Source organism: Cydia pomonella, chromosome 28 (assembly GCF_033807575.1).
Source record: "Cydia pomonella isolate Wapato2018A chromosome 28, ilCydPomo1, whole genome shotgun sequence".
NCBI classification, from domain to species: Eukaryota; Metazoa; Arthropoda; class Insecta; order Lepidoptera; family Tortricidae; genus Cydia; species Cydia pomonella.
The window spans coordinates 5292733-5314234 of NC_084730.1; the positions used below are offsets into that span (position 1 = coordinate 5292733).

General features: G+C 37.0%; 2 protein-coding genes across 4 annotated transcripts; one reads left to right on the plus strand and one right to left on the minus strand.

Annotated features, from left to right (window-relative positions):
• Positions 1–7094: 7094 nt before the first annotated feature.
• Positions 7095–11950, minus strand: LOC133533017 (zinc finger protein OZF-like). Its single transcript, XM_061871929.1, has 3 exons — positions 10539–11950; positions 10121–10457; positions 7095–8314 (listed from the first exon to the last, which is right to left on the minus strand). Exons 2-3 carry the CDS (start codon positions 10383–10385, stop codon positions 7374–7376), a joined length of 1206 nt encoding a protein of 401 aa, XP_061727913.1. The 5' UTR covers positions 10386–10457; positions 10539–11950; the 3' UTR covers positions 7095–7373.
• Positions 11951–14144: 2194 nt separating this feature from the next.
• On the plus strand, positions 14145–17657 carry LOC133532937 (uncharacterized). 3 transcript variants are annotated; one of them, XR_009801778.1, is made up of 2 exons: positions 14145–14755; positions 16745–17657. XR_009801778.1 is itself a non-coding variant. In XM_061871811.1 (2 exons), the coding sequence occupies exons 1-2, from the start codon at positions 16011–16013 to the stop codon at positions 17613–17615; spliced, it is 975 nt and encodes a 324-aa protein (XP_061727795.1). In that variant the 5' UTR covers positions 15982–16010; the 3' UTR covers positions 17616–17657. The 3 variants fall into 3 exon arrangements, 1 of the variants encoding a protein (XP_061727795.1); XR_009801777.1 differs by lacking the exon at positions 14145–14755 and adding an exon at positions 15982–16246; XM_061871811.1 differs by lacking the exon at positions 14145–14755 and adding an exon at positions 15982–16114.
• The last annotated feature ends 3845 nt before the right edge of the window (positions 17658–21502 follow it).

Consider the following 21502-nt stretch of genomic DNA (forward strand, 5'->3'; position numbering starts at 1 on the left):
TTCCCAGAATTTTTTCAACATATCATCCTCATTCACCTGTGTATGTAAAACTGTCACATTTTCAGTTCCACTCGTTGAACCGTCTGTGCCAGATAAAATCCACCCGAGAGTAGTGCACTGTAATAGAGGAGACCCTTTTGGACCTTTGAGTATTCCATCTGCAATTATCTTGCAGTAGACTTCGCCTCCCAACAGTACATCGATTTTACTGGGTATATTATAAGTCGGATCGGCCAACGTAAGCTGTTTCCGTTTCAACCATTCTGGAAATGTTACTTGTTTACCGGGAAGGTAATTGGTGATTTTGTTTAAAACATATGTCTTTACTACAATATTAAATGTTGGGTCAGCTAGCGATTGAATTTTTAAGTCTACTGTGTATTTAGGCACAGCAGAAGTCGGTTCGCCACCTAACCCCGTAATCGAACTTTTGATGGGAACTTTCTTTAACCCTAAGGCTTGCACCACAGCTTCAGTGACAAATGAAGACTGTGCACCTTGGTCTATGAATGCACGAATCACCTGATACTCGCCTGTTCTGGACTCAGCCTTTACAAGGGCTGTGGCTAATAATACTTCATCTTTCACTATCTCTGTCGCAAAACAGTTGACTATCGGTGTGCTCTCATTTTGTGTGTTCTCTGTCGCGATATGTGTGGCTTCTTTCGAGACATCTTCCACTGCCTGAACTACTTTCTTTGGATTGACAGTTGAAGATGAGAAATCCTTTTGGTGAAGTAGAGAATGATGCTTCCTTCCACAAACTCTACAACTAGTGGCCTTTTGACAAAACCTCACAGCATGGTTACTACCTAAACAGTTATAGCACAGTCGATTATTGGTTACAAATTCATGCCTTTTGTCAAAATCTTCGTTTGCAAATTTTTTACAAAAACATAGTTTGTGTGCTTCAGAACAAAATTCACAAGCTAAAGCCGATGCGTTGGCAACGTGAAGTGCATTTGGCTTGTTTGAATTACTATTGCCAGGTTTTACGTAAGCATTGGGAGTCTTATTAACGTTTCTCGGCTCGATGAATTCTAAGGCCCTGTATCGGCTCGTCAAAAAATCTTTGAATTGCTCAAAGGTAGGCAGAGCATCCGAAGCTGAGTTGGTTGCTACATTAAGCTCCCATTGCTTGCGTGATTCTTGATCTAATTTTAGCGTCAACAAATGTATCACTATGATGTCCCATGTGGATACATCAATGCCTAAGTTAGACAGTGCACTTAAACAGTCTGTTGACGTGTCTAAAAGATCCTTTAAAAAGGCAGGAGATTCAGAAGTTGCGTTTCTTTGACTTAGTAGACGTTTCAAAATGCAGTGCGAGAGATATTTTTTATTATCATACCGCTGCTCTAATTGACTCCAACACCGAGCATAATTTGAATCAGAAACCGGAATATTGCGTAGCAACTGTTCTGCCTCTCCCGTGAGATAACTCTTTAGGTATTGTAATTTTTGTACGCTATCTAATGCAGTATTGTTATGAATCATAGACACAAATAAATCTTTAAATGTCATCCACTCTTCTTACTTGCCCGAAAATTTTGAAATGCTTAATTTTGGAAGCTTTATTGGATTTATCCTAGCAGGTACACTATCCTCGTTGGTGGCCTTTGATTGACATGAATGAAAGCTTACAAATTCAGCTAAACCATCTTTAAGTTCACATCGATAATCCGTATATTCATCTTCTGTTTGGTCGTAAATGTCCTCAACAATATAAGTTTTTGTTTTTAAAAGTGCTAAATCGTAGGTACGCATTAACTCTTTGTGACCTTGTCTGAATTCCGACCAAAACTGTTCTAGTGTTTCTAGCCTACTCTCTATATAATGCTCAGTTATACGAGCCTTAGGAGATTTTTTAAAATTAACACGCGCCTTGAAAATACGACTGGATAAGTCATTTTGATAATTGAGCAATGTATCCATGTTGTTAGCAAATTGATGTGAATCTTTTGACAAAACAGAGTTGAATTGAATGACAACCTAAAGTTTGTATATTAAAAATACAAAAAAAATAAAAATAAGTAATAATATTTTTGAAAATTTTACAAGTCTTTGAATTTTGATACACTGAGTAAAATTGGGCATGGATTTCCCGTTCCAACAGGATTTTGCGAATTATTCTAAGTTACTAATCTACTAAATTATTCTAAGTTAATATTCTATACAAATTATGTCTAAAGAAATTCTATGTCCATTTAAGTATTCAATTTCTTCAAAGTAAATAGCTTCTTGAAAACAAGGTTCAAAATTCCATAGCAAAATAAATCGATATCACAAAGTAAATTATTGTCCACAAGGTTGAAAATAACTTTAAAAGTACTCACGGTTCACACTTGACACACTCACTCAACATTTGACACTGACGTCACACTCCGCTGATCTCCTTTTCCAGTTGCTGGTACTAGATGGCGCCACTTGACCTCTCTAAACTGCTGCAACTCGTATCCGCTTCCGTTTTTAGCTTCGGCTACTCGTCGCTAGATGGCGCTAGTAATCCTAACTAGCTGGAACTCTACCCCGCCTTTTCAGAAGCGAACCTCTGCTAAGCACGGGACGAAGTGCACTGAACTTGCAAAAAGCCACGGACTCATCCGATTCGAGGGACCATGTATATTCGGTACTCTGGTCTCGAAAGGGAAAGCTCAAAATTAAACAACTCGTTTAATTATAAACAGTAGTTTGTTTATTTGGCTGTACTTAAACTCCACACAAATCACACAAAATTCAAAACAAAATAATTACCTTATTAAATCCACGGTAGACAAGCGTTCGTTAGTTGTAAAAACAAAAAGTGCCATCTACCGAGAAATTGAGTATGCTGTTTATACACAAACGATTACATTAGTACTAATTTAAAAGGAAAAATTTATAAAAATTGCGCAATCTGTCTGCCGCGTGAGGAATTGATTACATTATGACGTACGTACATCTGGGGACACGGCCGTGCCCCCGCCAAGACGAGACAAAGGGCAAAAGGCAGTGCATATCTTTTCTCGGTCTCGGCACGTTTCGTCGTATTTTCGGACCCTCGTAGTTTCGGTTTGGATAATGCTAGAGAGCTGAAATTTTTAGGGTACCATCTAGTCAGTAGACTTATCTTAAACACCAAATTTTATTAGGCTACCAATTATACTTTAGATTTTATAGATACCTTAATTTTCACTGTCCGAGCCATATGAAATCCGTGTCATAGAAAAGATAGACTACTTCCTGGGGTCTTAGAAGGCTGAAATTTGGCATGTAGAGCCGAGTCTGTTTGCAAACAAATCTGGTCGTGCGAAATCTGTACCTTTCTCCCTGCAACTCCTTAAAAAGGGGGTACCTAAAAATACCTCCAAACCTGAAAACATTGGTTCCTGGAGTCCTAGAATCGTGAAATTTTGTGTGGTAGCAGTGATTGGAATGCTAATAACAAAACAACAATAAAAAAATACAAAAAAAATTAAAGTGCTGATTTGAACCGGGTTCACGTAAAACAGCCAAGTAGCGCCCTCTATAGTAGACCTCTATAATGGCGCCAGTTTTTGATATTTCACAAATTGAACACATATCAATGAAAGAACAAGGATCAAAGTCAAATGGCGTTCTAAAAGTTTTAATTATGTGTCGAAAGATGGCACTAAATTTAAGTCGCTACAAAGTTTTCTTTGATAATACACCTCTATTCCAAATTCTCTTTGATAGAACACATGTTTATAGTCTCGAAAAGAAATAAACTCCAATGATATCGAAAGTATCGAAACCGCAATTTCTTTAGGCGCTGATCTACCATGACTGGGTAATTTTGTAAAATATCCACAACTGAATAGACAAAAAAGTTAATTGCGTGGTTTTATGAATCCACGATGCAAGTGATTTTGTTTTATGATTGTAGGCATTTAACTGAACATTTTCGGTAAATGAATTACATTTAAGGTATTAAAATCTCTTTTTTATTCTTAACTTAATAAATATCCTCATAAATTATCTTACAAAAGCTCGTCCAAGCCATTGTAATTCAGCTACTCAACACGGAATGGCGCTGGAATTGATTATTATATCCCTTACTTATCATACGCGACTCAAGGGCTAATAAACCAGCGGGCCTACCGCGAACCACGTTCGACGGGTCGCCTCCCTGTCACACTTACGTACGAATGTACAAGTGCGACAGAGAGGCAACACGTCGAACGTGGTTCGCGGTAGGCCCTCAGTATACGTAAGCTCTCCGATTACGCATAGGTTGTTACGATCTCACGATCACGTTACACCACTGGGGTTGCGAGATGTCTATACGCTTGCGAGTAGCCAACCGTTGTGAATAAACGAATAAACTTATTTATTAAAAAGTAATTAAATGTCGGGCACAATAAAAATAAATTAACTTATCTATTAAATAAAACTAAATTAAAACTAAAAACTAATACTAAATAAAATTAAAATATGTCTAAAAAATTTGGCCCCTTTGGCATGGTGCCGATGATGCTGGGCCATTTCCCCGAATTGAAGTAAAAGTCTTCGTGCCTACTAAGGGATCTCATAACTTTTTAGTGTAAACGCTCTATGCGCCTGTTAGTCTTGGCAACACTTTACATGAAATGTTTTTGGTGGGATAATTATAGGGACTGTGCGCGTTGGAGGGTCTGCCATCTTGTGGCCTGAATCGGAACCATAAACATGCACATTTACACGTCACGTGTTTTCTTGTGTATAGTAGGTTCTGCCATCTTGTGGGCTACATCGGAACAATAAACATCATATTTACGCCTCGCGCCAAAAATCTGACGACTCCTGTGCTGCCTCCTACAGTTCATGCACGCTCCCTATTACATCAGGGAGAATATGTTTTACATGGTATCACTCGTCTACACGCACACTTTCAAGCCATCCGCCATTCCAGTGTCAGTTTGTCATAAGTCAAATTATAATGATAATATCTTTCCTCTATGATTTAACCCTACTGACGTTATAAGCACATATCCGCTAGTGACTCAGATGGTAAAATGTACTGTGGTTATAATACTTATAATTATTCCTGTATGTAGGAGGAAACCCGTTAGATCCAAAACATGTAAAACATACGAGTACATGCATATAATCACGCGTATTTCCCGGAGGGGTAGGCAGATACCACGGATTTCCACTTTCTACCATCTTGACATACCAATTTCACTTCCTTCACTTCGATAACATTCCTCATACACGCTCGACCGCTTAAGGTGCTCTTGACCTGGCCTTTCTTCAGGATTCTTTCTATATAAAACAGTTTCGTTCTAGATTCTAATGATTCTAGGAGACAACCAACAGTCAAATCGTTGAAAGTAGGACTTGAATTTCAAAATATTCATTCATAAATTATTTACTGAAGACTTTTTGAAAAGAAAGAGCGGTAAGAATAAAAATAAATGACGGGGGGGGGGGGAGGATAATGCTATGATCTGCCATTTGTACGATTTTTGACATAGACATGACATAACATAAGCAATGAGACAAAATAAGAAAAAAACGTTTTAATATTCCTGACAACATACCAAAAACAACCTACGTAATTTGGTCGGGTTCATTGTTACCCACCATAAAAACGGTGGACAACAAAAAACGTCTACATCACTTAGAATTTTTTAGATGTAGGCAGAAAGGAAAAGTGAGACTATGACAAGGACAAACAATAATAGCGCTTCTCTGCTACTCCTACTGAAAGTTCCGTAAGAGCATCTCGTTCGGTCATCTCCCTCTCCCCCATTGCATCGCTATATTATTATACCTCTGTTTCTTGATGTGCTTAAAATAAATGAGTTAAAGGTTACTAAATGCAAAGTGTGTGAGTAAGCCAAGCCAACGAGTATCTACTTAAATATAACTGACCGAGCTTTACCGAAGGTCTCCGCTTCAGCTTGGGCACAAATGCTTTCGTATATCCAGATGTTCTCCTCTGCAGGTCACGTTCCTCAACCGATTTTCGTGTTATTTTGCGAGTAGGTTCTATAGTACGAATTTTTCAGACGTTTAGCTTTTTGGAAAAGGTTCTAAATTGAAGAAATAAGCATAAATGGCTTAAGCGCCAGTAGGGTTTATGGCGCTTAAGACCACTGTGAGTTCGCTGTGATAAGGACTAAATGAGCAAAAGTATTTTTTATTTTTCCATTTTTAAGCTTATGGCGAGGTCTAAGCTCACTGGGTAAGGTATTATAAGGCGACACTGAAAATAAATATATTCAGTAACTAAGATTAGATTTACAGTAGCTGTGCTGGTGCCTCTTTTTAACCGACTTCAAAAACGGAGGAGGTTCTCAATTCGAATGTTTTTTTTTTGTATGTATGTTACTCGATATCTCCGGGAATCGTGAACCGATTTTCAATTTTTTTTTTTTATCGAACGGGTATAACCCCGAGATGGTCCCGTTGGCACCAAGCCGGGGTCTGATGATGGGATCTTGGAGAAATCGAGGGAACTCTTCAAATGTTATAGGTACATATATGGCTCTTTTGGTAATATTTGAAGTCAGTTTTATTTTTTGTTAAAAAGTTTTATTAAGTATTTAAAATACTTGTGTGAAGAGAACACCGCTCTTCCACAGCATGTTTTGCTTACAATAGAACATGTTCGTATAGGTACATATAAAAAGTCCCATAAAGTATGTATGTATCGTCCATAATATATGAAGAAAGTGTGTTTTTTGTATGTTCATTTTCAATGAAGTTATATAACTATAGATAGGTTATACTCATACATAAGGAGCACAAAAAATACTTCCATATTTATTTCTAGTTCTACGAAGAAATGTTATTTTTGAAAGAATTTCATTCATCTTTGTCATACTCGTTGATAAACACGAGCTTGTATCTTTCTCTTTCGGTGAACGGGAGCTCGTTAGAACGTGCACATCTCTGGCTTGCCCAGATGCGACTAAAGGCAACTTGTACAATTTATCACAAGCGCTTCAATTTTGCAACGCCTGTAACCTATCTTGAGTTATAATAAATAATTGTTATTTTTGACAATTTGTTAGTGTCGATATTTGATAGCCGATTGTATCTACAATACATAGTTTTAGACGTTTCTTTCTTTTTGCTTAAAACCTGGTAAAAGAAATAAACAAAACTACAAAAGCAAACCAAAATATATATTTTCATTACATAAGGTGAACCAACATTTTTCGTTTTATTTAATGTATACTTATCATCTGCTACAAATCTGCATGTAAGCATTTAATTTCTACTCAGCTTTATTTAAAAAAATGTCCGCTGTCTGTAAACTCTAATTAATGTGATATTGTAAATTTGTAATTTGTGATATGGGTACATTGCCTGAAATAAATATTATATTATTATATTAAAATATGTACTAGTGGGGTTTCACCTTATGCTTGCGCCTGACTGAACTAAGTCGTATATTTCCCTTTCGAATGCCTTTGCTTATGGACGCCTAATATTCCACTTGATGAGAACTGCATTGGGCACATATCGCAGGCATAAGGTTTTTCCCCAGTGTGTATTCTCATATGAGTTGTTAACACTGAGTTTGATGTAAAACTCTTTTTGCAAACTTCACACGGAAAAGGCTTTTCACCAGTGTGTGATCTCTCATGTATGGTCAAATGTGACTTTCGACTAAACTTGATTTCACAAAAGTCGCAGGAAAGCAACTTTTCATGACTGTAACCTTCGTGCGTTCGTAAATGATCAACCAGAGTACGCTTGTGTTTCAGTCGTTTCCCACAAATTTCACACTCAAAAGGCTTCTCACCTGTGTGGGAAAGTTTATGGCTGATTAAATATCTTTCGCGGACAAATTGCCTGTTACATATGTCACAAGAAAATGGACGGTCATTCATGTGATTGAACACATGGTGTTTCAAGTTTTTCTCAGTGCTACACTTTATTCCACACAGTTCACACTTGAAACGTTTCTCCCCTGAATGGGTTACTTTATGATTTCGTAAAGACGAAGGGTACGGGAACTTCTTTTGACATATTTCACAAGCATAAGATTTCTCACTTTTGTGTGCACACACTTTATTTAGTAAGTGTTTGATAATTGTAACTCTCTTTGCAAACTGTTTGTTGCAATTATTACAAATGTAAACGTTCTTCGCAACTTCAAGGGTGTTTTTGTTGCATTTTTTTCTTGTTCTCTTGTCATTTTCTGTATGATTAACTGTTAACCTGGCAAATGAATGGCGTTGAGATTTCTTCAAACTATCGATAGGTATGCGCTCCAGTTTGACAATACACTCCTGCTGCACAATTTGCTTGATACAGCGTGAAATCTCCGGATTCGTCTCCTGCTTAATCTGAATATCAGACAGAGATTCCAGTGCAACTGTAACAAAGCATTGTTTAAATTTTTCACATTGAACACATTTATCTCATATTGGGTACCCTCCTCCAACTTAAGATGGAGATCTCTCTCTTAGGATTTAGTTTCCAAATATACTCGATACGAAGCACACATTGTCTTTGATTCCTTCAAGATCATCCAAAATCCACCCAACTAACAGACATATAATTAGGTTAGAACTGACGATAGTTTTTCAATTTGATATTTATAAGCCCATTTTACTGCACCTAAATTGTATATAAATAAATATTATAGGACATTATTACACAAATTGACTAAGTCCCACACACAGTAAGCTCAATAAGGCTTGTACAGGCAGCGTCAAATACTTTGCAGCAGTCAAAGTGGCCAAATAGTTCGGTACACCATACTAAATATATGGTGTACCGAACTATTTGGCTACTTTGGTTGCTACAAAGTATTTGACGCTGACTGTACTTAGACAACGATATATATAATATATAAATATTAATAAATACTTAAATACATAGAAAACACCCATGACTCAGGAACAAATATCTATGCTCATCACACAAATAAATGCCCTTACCAGGATTTGAACCCGGGACCTAGGCCAAACCGGTCGTCAATGTATAGTAAAGGAAAACAGGGGTTTTGGACCAATGCAGATGGACTGGAACCCGACTGCAACGGCATACAGTTCCCACTTCTCATACAAGTTGCAAAATCAGCCCCTATCACAATAAGTACAACCTAAAAGATCATTTCTGTGTTTATTGTACACGATATTAAGTATGTTTTTATCAAATGCTAAAGTAAATTAAATAAATAAATATTAGGGGCAATCTTATACAGATCAAACTAAGCAAAGCTTGTACTATGGCATAGACCAAGTAGGACTACTTACTTATTCTATGACTATGGGTACAATATACATACAAATATAAATAAATACATAATTATATACATAGATAACATCCATAACTCAGGAACAAATATTTGAGATGAACACACAAATAAATACCAGGATTTTAACCCGGGACGGGACCTCCTGCTTCATAGGCAGGGAGACTAAAATTTTGTGGGAAATAAAAAAAATGAGACAGTGATAAGGACAAACAATAATAGCGTTTTCTCTGCTACTCCTACTGAAAGATACACAAGACTATCCCATTCAGTCATTTCCCCCCACTGCTCATGCCTGATCAGTTATACTAGATTCCGAGATTAGGCAGGATGATCAAATTGGCTAAATTGATCAGAAAAGAAATTGGAGTCAATCTCAAATTTAATCACCAATTTGAGATTTATATTGATATTTGAGCATCCTAAATTACAAAATACATCCAAATGCAAATACTAGCATTACAAATTGGTATTCTTGTGTTCACGCCTCAATTTTATCGGTATTATCAGTCATAATCGGTGGTGGAAATCGGCGAGCAATATTGGCAGGTTGATGTGACTATGCAGCAATGCAATTTTCCATAGCGCTGACTAGACGCCGATGCTCAAAAGATGTCCAGTGTGGGGTGGCTCATAATGATATGCCTATGTATAACAATGCCAATATAATAACACCACCATTCCAATATCAATCTGAACAGAGAATAGAGCTCGCAACAATACAATTCGGCGCAGAAGATTTCAGTAATGTAGTTCGCATATTGCAGCATTCTTATACAATACAATACAATACAAATCCTCTTTATTGCACAACCTCTGAAAAAAATATACATGGAAACACATAAAAACATGAAGATAGAGGTAAACAACAGGCTTCTTCTTATCTTGGAGTTTAAAAACAAAATCTGTAACAAAACTTACTATGGGCATTTTCAAGCTGATGTAACAGTTCTGAGGCCAGGTCAAGCTCATCCTTCACCTCGCCGGTATACCCAGCGAGCTCATCCCGCCTCACACCTTCTGTATCCTCTTTGCTCTCTGGTATATCTGTGGCATATTCAGACTCTGCCTTTACACGCACTTCAGGGCCCAGCCCGGCTGTGCTTAGATCAGGGTCAATATCACTCTGCGGCTCCTGTTTTATGAATTTGTCTTCTTCTTTTATACGTATTTCGTCCAGCGACATACTGTTTTTACGTCTAAAGCACGACTACAGTTTACTAATATGCCTGTGATACTGTCGATGTCGCAGTTTAATCTAAAAAGTGCATCGGTTAAAATAGTTAAACAAGTAATTACACAAAATACTACATATGTATTAGTAAATACAATCGAATACCTCTTAGTAACAGAAATATTCTGTAAACAATTTTCAATGCTCGTAATGCACTGTGCCTGAAATGCATAGCCATAGCAAGGCATTCAGTTACGTTGACATTGACAGACTGACAGTGACAGCTGAGGGCCTACCGCGAACCACGTTCGACGTGTTGCCTCCCTGTCACGTTTACGTACGAATTTAAAAGTGTTAGGAGTTATCTCTCCAGAGTAGCGCTAGAGTAGCTAAGAACCTAGGCGTATTGACGGAGTGAAGTGCGCTGTCTATGATTTGATTTTCTTTTCACGTATTCTAGGTATTGTAGCGCCACCTATTTAAGGTTTTTTGATGACACTTTTGGCATATGGAGATTCCATTCCTTATCTCCACCTTCCGTATTTTGTTGTCTGTCACCATCTGTCACTAAACCCGAGCCCCCCCTCACCCCTCTATTCTCAGTACAAAATTTAATACTCAAGCCGTAGCCATTTAGGTGGTGGGCAAACTCTGTATGTGTGCGTTTAAATGTGTATGTTTTTAGCATGTTTTAGGGATGTGGACTTGTCGATTTTATTCATGTTATACGTATATCGATAATCTCTACGCAGCGGGACGGAATAGCAATTAATTGAAGCTTTGATATCTTCACTAAAATTGTCACCATAGAAATGCTAATTGATAATGAATACTTTGTGACAATAAAATAACTCGATTATTGCTGAAAACATAATTTTGGTGGTTTACCGCAATAATTGAGTGGCTGGTGCACCATGGATTTCCGGTGTTGATTATTGTAATATCGAACTCACAAAATCATATTGGTTGATAAGAATATATAAAGTTGTGTTATAATGGCTATCTGTTCATGTTAGGTAGTTTAATACCTTTCAAGTAAAATTAAAATTGTAAAAAATGCCGATAGTTTATCGATATGACTTCATCGACATAGCCACAACGTCTGGTTACTCATTGTTAATCGTACATAAAAATGTCTCTGTGTGAGTTACGGCACAGAACAAATAATAGTACTACAAATCCGAAGTTTGACAGCGACTCAAGGATGAATTATGCTGTCCCTTTCTAATGTATGGCACTATTCCCTCCGGCCATTTAGGGTTGTCAAAATTCAAGTCATTATCTTATCTGTGGTTGTGCAAGTATAGAGACGTCAATTTGTGCCAACCCTAATAATTGCCCGAGGCAATTCAGAGCCGAACGGAGCCGAGAAAAGCCGAAAGGAGGAGTGTCGCCCCACTGGTTACGGTGACAGCTTATACTCCATCTCATAGATATAATATTTCTAAAGATGTAGTCTAAGCGCCGTGAGCAACGTCACATCACAATACATTGGCTACGTGCAATTCCTCTTTGTTTAAGAGGAAAGTGGAGGACCCGCGCGAAATCGCCTTTTCATACAAACGTCCTCTTTTTCCTTTTTGGATATTAACATTATTGAAAATATATTGACACAATTTATTGTATATGGACCACGGCCATGCCTCTACGTCTACGTTTGATTTTTTCGAAATATTAATTATTATAAGAGTTAGGAGCATTTATAAATCAAACGTCAAACGTAGAGAGCCATTATTAATAAACATCAAATTAATGTAAAAATATTTTCCATAATATCAATATCCATAGAGGAAAATGGGGATTACGTTTGTATGGAGAAGCGGGCGTCCCTTATCCTCTTAACCGCTGTCAAACTTCGGTTGTAGGTGTCCTTTCTGTACGGCAGTACTATTATTTATTCTGTGGCAAATACTAAAACGTAGTGATTATATGCTCTTTGGCAAATACTACAAACACTAGCATGCAAATTGACCTTGGAAATGATCCTAATGTTAAATTGGCACGTTTCGCATATCTATATCGGTCGACGCCCGCACACGGTCAGCGGGGTGGGGCGCGCGAGCGAGGGCGTCGACCTCACTGAATTCACGAATAGCACAATTATGTGTCAGATTTGTTTACAACGGGGTTGATCACTGTCTTTAGGGGCCGTTCATAAATCACGTGAAACATATTTCTTTTCGAGCTATTTGCGTGTTTGTGCAGTATACAAATGAATGTTTATAATATAAATGTTGTTTTTTAAAGAACATGGGTACGGTGACAAATGGCATCTCAATACTATTTTGCGAGTACGTATTTGCGATTTTAAAGTTATAAATTGTAGGGAGATGATATTTTTTTTAATAATTTATATTCAAATAGAACGAGCATGTATTGGACACCTTCACTATTAAGAAGTCTGTCAATGTGATTGTCTATGGAATTATCGAATTCTGTTCCGTACCTAAAAATGTACCATCATCGTGAGCACCATCTACGTTTAGTTTTACAGGGTTTCCACATTATGAAAACATTTTAAAGCAAACCACCCGACAAAAGTATACAATTCTGCGCTTTTTAGAACTTAATTGTAGGTACGGTCACGTCTGAAAACATCGACACGGGCAAAGTGCAAAAAATATGTATACGCTACCCTAATTTATGGGCCATAAATTCGTGTTTACATATTATTGGCACTTCGATAGTATCGATGTTTTTAACAGATTACATAAAAAACAGTTTGCCTGTTATATTTTGCCGATCTCAAATGCCCGTGGCCGGAAAAGCTGATGAGTAGATGGCGCTGGTTCGATACCGATCTCGGCCACTGGACGCAAGAGTGCACTAGGGGGGGGGGGGGGGCAAGTTGATATCGCCGGAGGCCTAGGATGGGAGGGGGACACCCCTCTGCGGCGTCTGTCTCCAGCAGCTGTCGCGAACATATTGCGAACCGGCTAATATTTGCCAACGTCAAGGAGTAGATGGCGCTAGTAGTCACGTTTAAGTTAAATAACCGCTTCTAGGTTATTGGGATTTTTTGGCTGAAGTTGAGAGGGTAGATGAGAACGACAGTAGGAAAAAGGAGGTTGCGTGCGAACAAATCTACGAGGGGGTGATTTTTGCTTTGAGATCAAGTCAAGGACGTTCTTATAGTGTTATTAGAATAATAATGTGTCTCTTGTAGATTGTGACCAACATTATCTACAGTACTCAGAGTGAACAGTGATCCAGTGAGGCTAATATGAACTTAAGGTAAACTTTGTGTGAGGAATGGGGTCGCTACAAGGGGAGGTTTGAAGGCGACTATTAAGCTCAAGGAACCAGGTGGATAATCATGTGATCCTCATGTTATATGTAGGTAATAAAGTCGGACACCAGCACAACTCATATCGTCATCTCACTAACGTCCAGGCCTCGTATAGGTGTAGTACATTTACATATCGCTTTCCAGTATCCGTAAAAGCATTAGTTCATTCGATAGGTTAATAAGTATGGTGAGCTTGACGACAGCAGCTGCCCCCCCCCCCCCCCCCCCTGCCGACGTCCATACTGGACACTTTATTTTGTATATATTATATATTTCAGTTTATATTTACGAGTACACATACATATGACTACTTTTAAAAAATAATTAGATTTGTTCCCCAGTTGCTTCAATTTAATTGATTAATCTCTAATAAATTGTGTGTGAATATTGTAAATAAAAGAGATAACTACATAATAATATGATTACTTAATAATTATTATTCGTTGCTTAATCACTTTATACATATAAAGTTGTCGGCAATAACTTTTCTATGAAATAACGAACGCTTGTAAAGAAAATAATCATTCATCGCTACTCGCTTGTTACTTACTCCTAGCTTTTAAAGTTGCCTAAAATAAATTTGCATTGATAAGAATGATATCATAGCACGGGGCATCGATCGCCTCAAGGTAGCCCCTACACATCTCACCGATAATATCATGCGATTCCGACAATTGCCGGCTAAGTAGGTGCAAATAATGCAATGGATCGAAAAAACGCCGCAATGTCACGCAAATCGCATGCAATTATCGGTGAGGTGACGATGCAGGGCACAGGGTCAAGCGAGGGGGTAGGGTAAGCATGGTGGGGGAGGGGTATGGACAGTGAGGGGAGGAGACAAGGTCAGCCCGTGCTTTTAGTTCGTTCTTTAGCCGCCAGTGGCGCTAGTATATGAGTCATTATTTCACTGAAGCAACTCTCAACTCAGTTTATATATATAAAGTCCTGCGTGGAAGGATGACCTGCCTAAACTTCATTTTTAAAACGTTCTTCGACGCTCGCTCTGTTTATTTTTACTACAACATACACAAAACTTTAAGACATTTTAAACGGAAACAAATTAAGTGAATAACCGTGCCATGCAATGGAAAGTGTAAGTGAAATTTTAAGCTTTTTTTTTTGCTCATAGACAATGTTTCGAATTACCGAAGTTAATTTGGATTTAATTGTATGAAATTATACGAGCAGGTAAATACAGTGGTAAAAAACAAATGGCGGTTTTTTTTATGTTAGTGGGTTTTTGGACAAATATTTTTGCGTAAACCTTTATTTTTAAGAGCCCGATATGTACATAAAATGTAATACTTAATATTAAGTGCTTTACAGAAAATATGTACATAGATTAGCATCTAACGTTCATATCTATCAAACGTGAGTATCTATGTAATATATTTTCTAGCCGTGTATAAGGTGAAATGCGTTCCATGTTTTTTAAATTATTATTTAAAGTAGGTATCTTAGATTTCGAAAAGCGGGTGATTTTCGCGCGCCTGTACGTGGCGCTTTTGGTGTTCTCATTTATAACTACTTTTATTTATGCTTGTTTTAGGAAAAACATAAAAATATATCCTAAACTAAAAAAAAATATGATGGTTCTTGTAGAAATAAAAATAACAAGGTACGTATTTATCTACAGTATCTAGACTAAACGCCTCACGTAATTTATGTAGGCCCCCTTTTGGGTATGCCCACCCTCCCACCACAAAAGTAAATACGCAAAAAAATTTTTCGCGGATTAGCAAAGATATATTTTTTGGTTTAACTATTTGGATTGGCAAATTCCACCTGAGCGAGCTGGGGACCGATTTTTGAATTTCGAGCGCTCGATTTCGTCACTCGAAAATCTGTGGAAAAACGGCGAAGTGCTATTTTTTTAAATACGAGCGATAGAAATTGCGAATCGAGTGGTATTGGCCACTCGTTTTCAATTCCATTAGGAGAATTTAAATGCCTAATAGTGGAGATATTATTGAACAAAATACACGCAATCGAGTGGTGGAAATTCAAAAATCGGCCCCCTGGCTCGTGACTCGTGAAGGGCAAGGGCACCAGAGACCAAATCTTAAACATCATTCAAAAAGTCCTACGAATATGGCAACCCTTTGGTCCTGTGTTTTATAGACTACAGCAAGGCATTTGACTGCGTAAACTGGAGCAACCTATGGACCGTGATCTCCGAACTTGGCGTACCCCAGCACTTTATATCTCCCTTCTTCGGTCACCATACATCAACAACCGTGCAGTTGTGAGAGTGGACCGAATCCTTTTAAGACCTTATGTTTAGTAAAGGAGTGAGACAAGGATGTATTTTATCCCCCATCCTCTTCAACGCTTACGGGGAATATATCATGCGGCGTACCCTCGAAGGCTGGGAGGGCGGAGTTTCTTGCGCTACGCTGATGACACCAAAATTGTCGCAACTGATAGAACTGAGATGGGGAACTGCTGAAATGTTTGTAGTAGAGAATTTAAAGTAAACCACTACTATCATTTTGTGTTACTAAAATAATATTCCATTTATATAAAAAAAAACTGTTGTAGGCCAACGACCCAGTGGGGACGGGGAAGTCCGGACATTTTTAAAGTAAAGTAAAATAAAATTTTATTTGTGTAACACAGGTGATTCAGTTTAGGTCTAATATAATAAATAATAAGTTTAGAAACAAATGGAAGTGGAAAATTCACTGTCTTGGGTGGGACTTGAACCCACGACCACTTGATTGCCCAGTGCTTTACCATCTGAGCCAAAGTCACCACGACCTTACCCAATACAGCGAATATTTCCACCATATATTTATGAGCCTTAGGGAAGCCCTAGCAACATCTACCGTAAGAGTTACACTTCTAAAGCGGCTACCGAAGTTAAAAAAAAAAATGGAACAGCTTTCTCTCATGCTTATTCCACAAATCTTTTTTTGGTTTTGGAAACTGCGTCTCTATGAACAGTTTCTCCCAAAAAAGAACGCCATATCTTAATATAGAAGCTACACAGTGAATAATGACTCCTTATCTACTATTTTTGCTAGTTATTACGGTGCCTTTTAAGTACCTACTTAATTAATTTGTCTTATTTCTTCCGCAGGAAAATGATCCCTGGTAACAGGCGCGGCACACACATCAAATTAATTTTTGCCATTACAAGCATGAATTGCGGTGAAATCATCGAGATGGACCCTGTGCGTCTGTGGAGTTGGGCTGAAATTCGCTTTAAATTCACTATGGATCTAAACAATAGCTGTTTTTTGCAACCTAGTATACAATACAAAAAAGGCAACGGTGGAAAAGATTACATCGCAATAACCATACGTTCTCCAGGATTTAAAAAACAAAGCCTTTGCGATGACGATTGGTCAGAGTATATTAAAATGGGACCTCCACAAGACACAAAGACTTGCAAATATTGCGTATTTCCGCATTCACATCCCTTCTTACGCATTTTCAAAGTAAATGTAAACGTGACAGATTTAACTCCCAAGCCTTTATCAGTGAACAAATGGCTTTATAACGATTCTACATTCATGGATTTTGAGCTGAAAGGGGATGATGGTTCAGTGTTTCTCCATAAAGCGATTCTGGTCACTCACAGCAGTGTTTTCCGTGCAATGCTTAAACGAGAGTGGAAAGAAACGGCAGAAAACAGTATGTTTATAGAAGGAATCACTAAACAGACCCTTCAATACCTAAAGGACTACATGTACTTAGGAACTCTGCCTGATGATGTATTGCAGTTGCAATCACTACTTTCACTAGCTGCGATGTACATGATTGATAACTTGATATTTAGGTGCATTGCTAAAATTGTAGATTCAGTCACTCCTAAGAACTTTGAGCAGGTTTTTGAATTTGCTAGCCGAAGCAATGTGCCAGATTTAGTAAAATCGTTAGTGATTGCTCTGCCGAATGAAACTGTTGATGGTATCATGATGAAAGCTTATAGCCGAAGCCGAATGTGAAGTTCTATTAATTATAAAGGAAATTATATTATTATAGCATTCGCATTGTGATTTAATTGTATATTGGTAGGTAAAGACATAGAACCGTTTAAGGGTGACTTTAAGACCAATCTTTGCAATTATTTTTTATCGAGCCAATTTCGTCAAATCATATATCGAGTACGATCACGGTCTTTGAAATAAAATGATATTCTTTTTTATTGCTTTACCAAAAACAAAATAGTTTTTCTTAATAAACAGCTTAAGTAACATCAATTTCAATTCAACGAATTGGGTGTTGACAGCTCCTTTAATCCGGGCTCTTAATGGTAATGTAGTATGTAGGTACCTATTGCGATACCTAAATATAAATAATCGGACAGACAGACGGACATGACGAATCTAGAAGGGTTCCGTTTTTTGCCATTTGGCTACGGAACCCTAAAAATGCATTTATTTCAGACATACAGGGTAACCTTAGCCATTGGACAAACCCTGAAATCCCAAGTAGGGTTACTTCCCAGGAATGCTCTGACGTTAATATTTTTTTAATTAGAACAAAAGATAAAAATAAAAAAAATCGAACAAAAGTTATTTGCAATAATCGACAACAAAAAGAAACACACTGTGTTAATCTTTGGCAGTGTTTTTGACAATTTGTTCGAAATATTTGATAATGACGACATTTTTAAAGAGTCAGAAGCTTATTAGTGTCATAAATAAAAAAGATAATCAAAAAGGTTGAAGAAGGTTCCATACTATTCTTTGAGGATATTTACCTTAGGAGCTACTAACACATACAGGCTGCTCCAAAGTAAAAATTGGTAATTTGTTAATTTCTTCCAAACCGCTACACCGGCTGTTATGATACTTTGTACACTGGTTCTAAATACCCTAATGCATATGTACATTTCGGTTTTGTCCAATGGCTAGGGACACACTGTATAAGAGTCCATAGTTTGTACTAACAAGTAAATATTTAAATAACTATATAAGTATCTAAACTTAAGTGAAACGAGGACCGGTGCCTGACTAGGCCATTGTCCCACCTCCCCGCTACTGTCTACTGTCGGCTGGCGTCTGTCGCGGACTCTGCATCGTGGCTTAGACTTTCAAAATGTAAAGAGTATTTATAACCATTAAACATTATCTACTTCCTCTAATAGGGTTGTTTCCATCTACAAATCTTAGGGCAGAATTGTATTCCAATAAATTCTTTTGGATTATAAGAACATGTTAAACTACTTTTAGTGGACCTGTAATGACCATATTTTTGTAAATATTCAATTTAAAATATCTTTTGGCACACTTCACGTGACCAAACTCGAAACGTCATTGAAGATTCTGATGACGTCACAACTCTCGGATTGACACTTAGGCGATAAACAACAAATGTCAGTTGACAGTTTGTATCTTCTACGTATGTATGTAGTTATGTGTGAAACCGTAAACTGTGACGTCACACAATTTTCAAAGAGCGTTTTGGGCGCGAAAGCATCTGTCAAAATATATTTTGTTAATTTAACATACTTAAAGCCGTTTTTGGTATAAAAGTTGAATTTTAGGGCAAGTTTTAGTTAATGTAGAACGTAATACAAGCGTTTCAAAAAATTGGAAACAACCCTATTATAATCAGTAGGAATATAAAATATTGTTCGATATAGGTATCCTATATCCTAAACTAACAGTTGAGGATAAAGGCATATCAGACCACAAATGCTTGCAATATGAATTCGAAGAAATTACATATCTTGACAACAATCACTCTAACAAATATATTCTAAAACGGAACTTTTCTGCTGTGAATATAACATCATTTAAATGCGCGCTTAATCAGGTTGATTGGAATAAACAAATAAATAATTGTCAAAATATAAATGAAAACTACAATGAGTTTGAAAAATTATTACAACTACTGTTAAACACGCATATACCTTATAAACGTATCAAACAAAAACTAAAAAACAACAGCTGGCTGACAACTGGAATAAAAAAGTCATGTAAGAACAAAAGGTTATTCAAAATATTAGTAAATCAATCAAACAATTCCATTTTAACAAAACATTACAAAATAATAACAAAAACCCTTAAAAACTGTGTAAAACAAGCCAAAAGAATGAGATACATAAAAGCCATAGACAAATCTAAAAACAAGACCAAAACTATGTGGAATTTTATAAAAGAAATAACAGGGAAACATGCCGCAAAAAAACAGCCGAATAATATTAAATTAAGAGTTTCCAATACTGATATAAATTGCCCTCAACAAGTAGCTAATCATTTTAACGAATATTTTGCGTCAATAAGCGAACAACGCCAAACCACTAACGTTGCAAGTACAAACTTTGCAGTTAACTCGATATACATATATCCTGCTACAGAGGAAGAAGTCCGAAATATTATACTTAACCTACCAAATAAATTCAGCTGTGGACATGATGAAATACCTGCCGTTTTAATTAAAGCATGTGTGAACGAACTTACCATACCCCTAACTAGGCTAATTAACCAATCGCTGGATGAAAGCTGCTTTCCGGAAAGACTTAAAATCGCTAAAATAAGACCTATATATAAAAAAACGGGAGAAAAAAACAATACCAGTCAATACCGACCCATCGCAGTACTTCCCACTGTATCAAAAATATTTGAAAAATGTGTTGCAAACCGTATATATAACTACATAGAAAAATTTCAACTCATACATAAAAACCAGTTTGGCTTTCGAAAACACAGTTCAACCACACTTGCAGTTTATAACTACATTCAAACAGTATTGGAGCATTTACGAGATAAAACCTATGGGGTTGGATTATTACTAGATATGTCTAAGGCATATGATAGGGTATCACATCCCATCTTACTTCAAAAACTCAACAACATTGGTATTCGCGGTCCGGCCCTTAATTGGTTAAAATCATATTTAAATAACAGAAAACAGTATGTCCAAATAGAATATTACAGAGATGAAATGCGTCAGTTACAAACATACAAATCGAATGTCATATCTATTAACAATTCAATTCCTCAGGGCAGCGTGCTCGGTTGTGTTCTTTTCGTAATATACATCAACGATCTACCACGAATTACAGAGCACAAGTGTATAATGTTTGCCGATGATGTTTCACTCCTTTTCAAAAGCCCCACGAGTAACGACGCCTACAAAAATATAACAGAAACATACATCAAAATGGTCAGCTGGTTAAAAGATCACAACCTTGAAATTAATAGCAAAAAAACTAAAATTATGCAGTTCAGACCGCACCAAAAACGCGCAATAGACATAAGTAATATAGCAAAACAATTAAATATTGAAGAAGTATCGAATTTCTCGCTTTTAGGCATCACCATTGACACTCACCTAGATTGGAAAAGGCACGTAGCAGTACTCAAAAACAAACTTTCATCATTTGTTTTTGCCTTAAGCGTACTGAAATCTAACACAAACGAAACATGTGCGCTTACAGCATACTACGGTTATGCGCATTCATTATTACGCTATGGTGTTTTATTGTGGGGACATAGTACTGATGCACATGATGCCTTTGTCATGCAGAAAAAGTGCATCCGAATAATAGTCAATATTAAACAGACATGTAGCTGCAAACCACATTTTATTAGATTAGGAGTTTTAACTTTTCCGTCAATTTGCATTTTAGAATCCGCTACTTTTGTTCGTAAAAATATCGACTTGTTCAAATTCAATAAAAACCCCCGCCGTAAACTTGATTTAATTCTACCGGAACCAAAAGTTGATATTTTCAAAAAAGGCCCATACTACACATCCATACAAATTTACAACAATATCCCTAGTTTAATTAAATTAGAGGAAAATTACCATTTATTTGAAACAAAGTTGAAGCATCATTTAATAAAAAAAGCATACTATTCAATAGCAGAATTCATAGAAG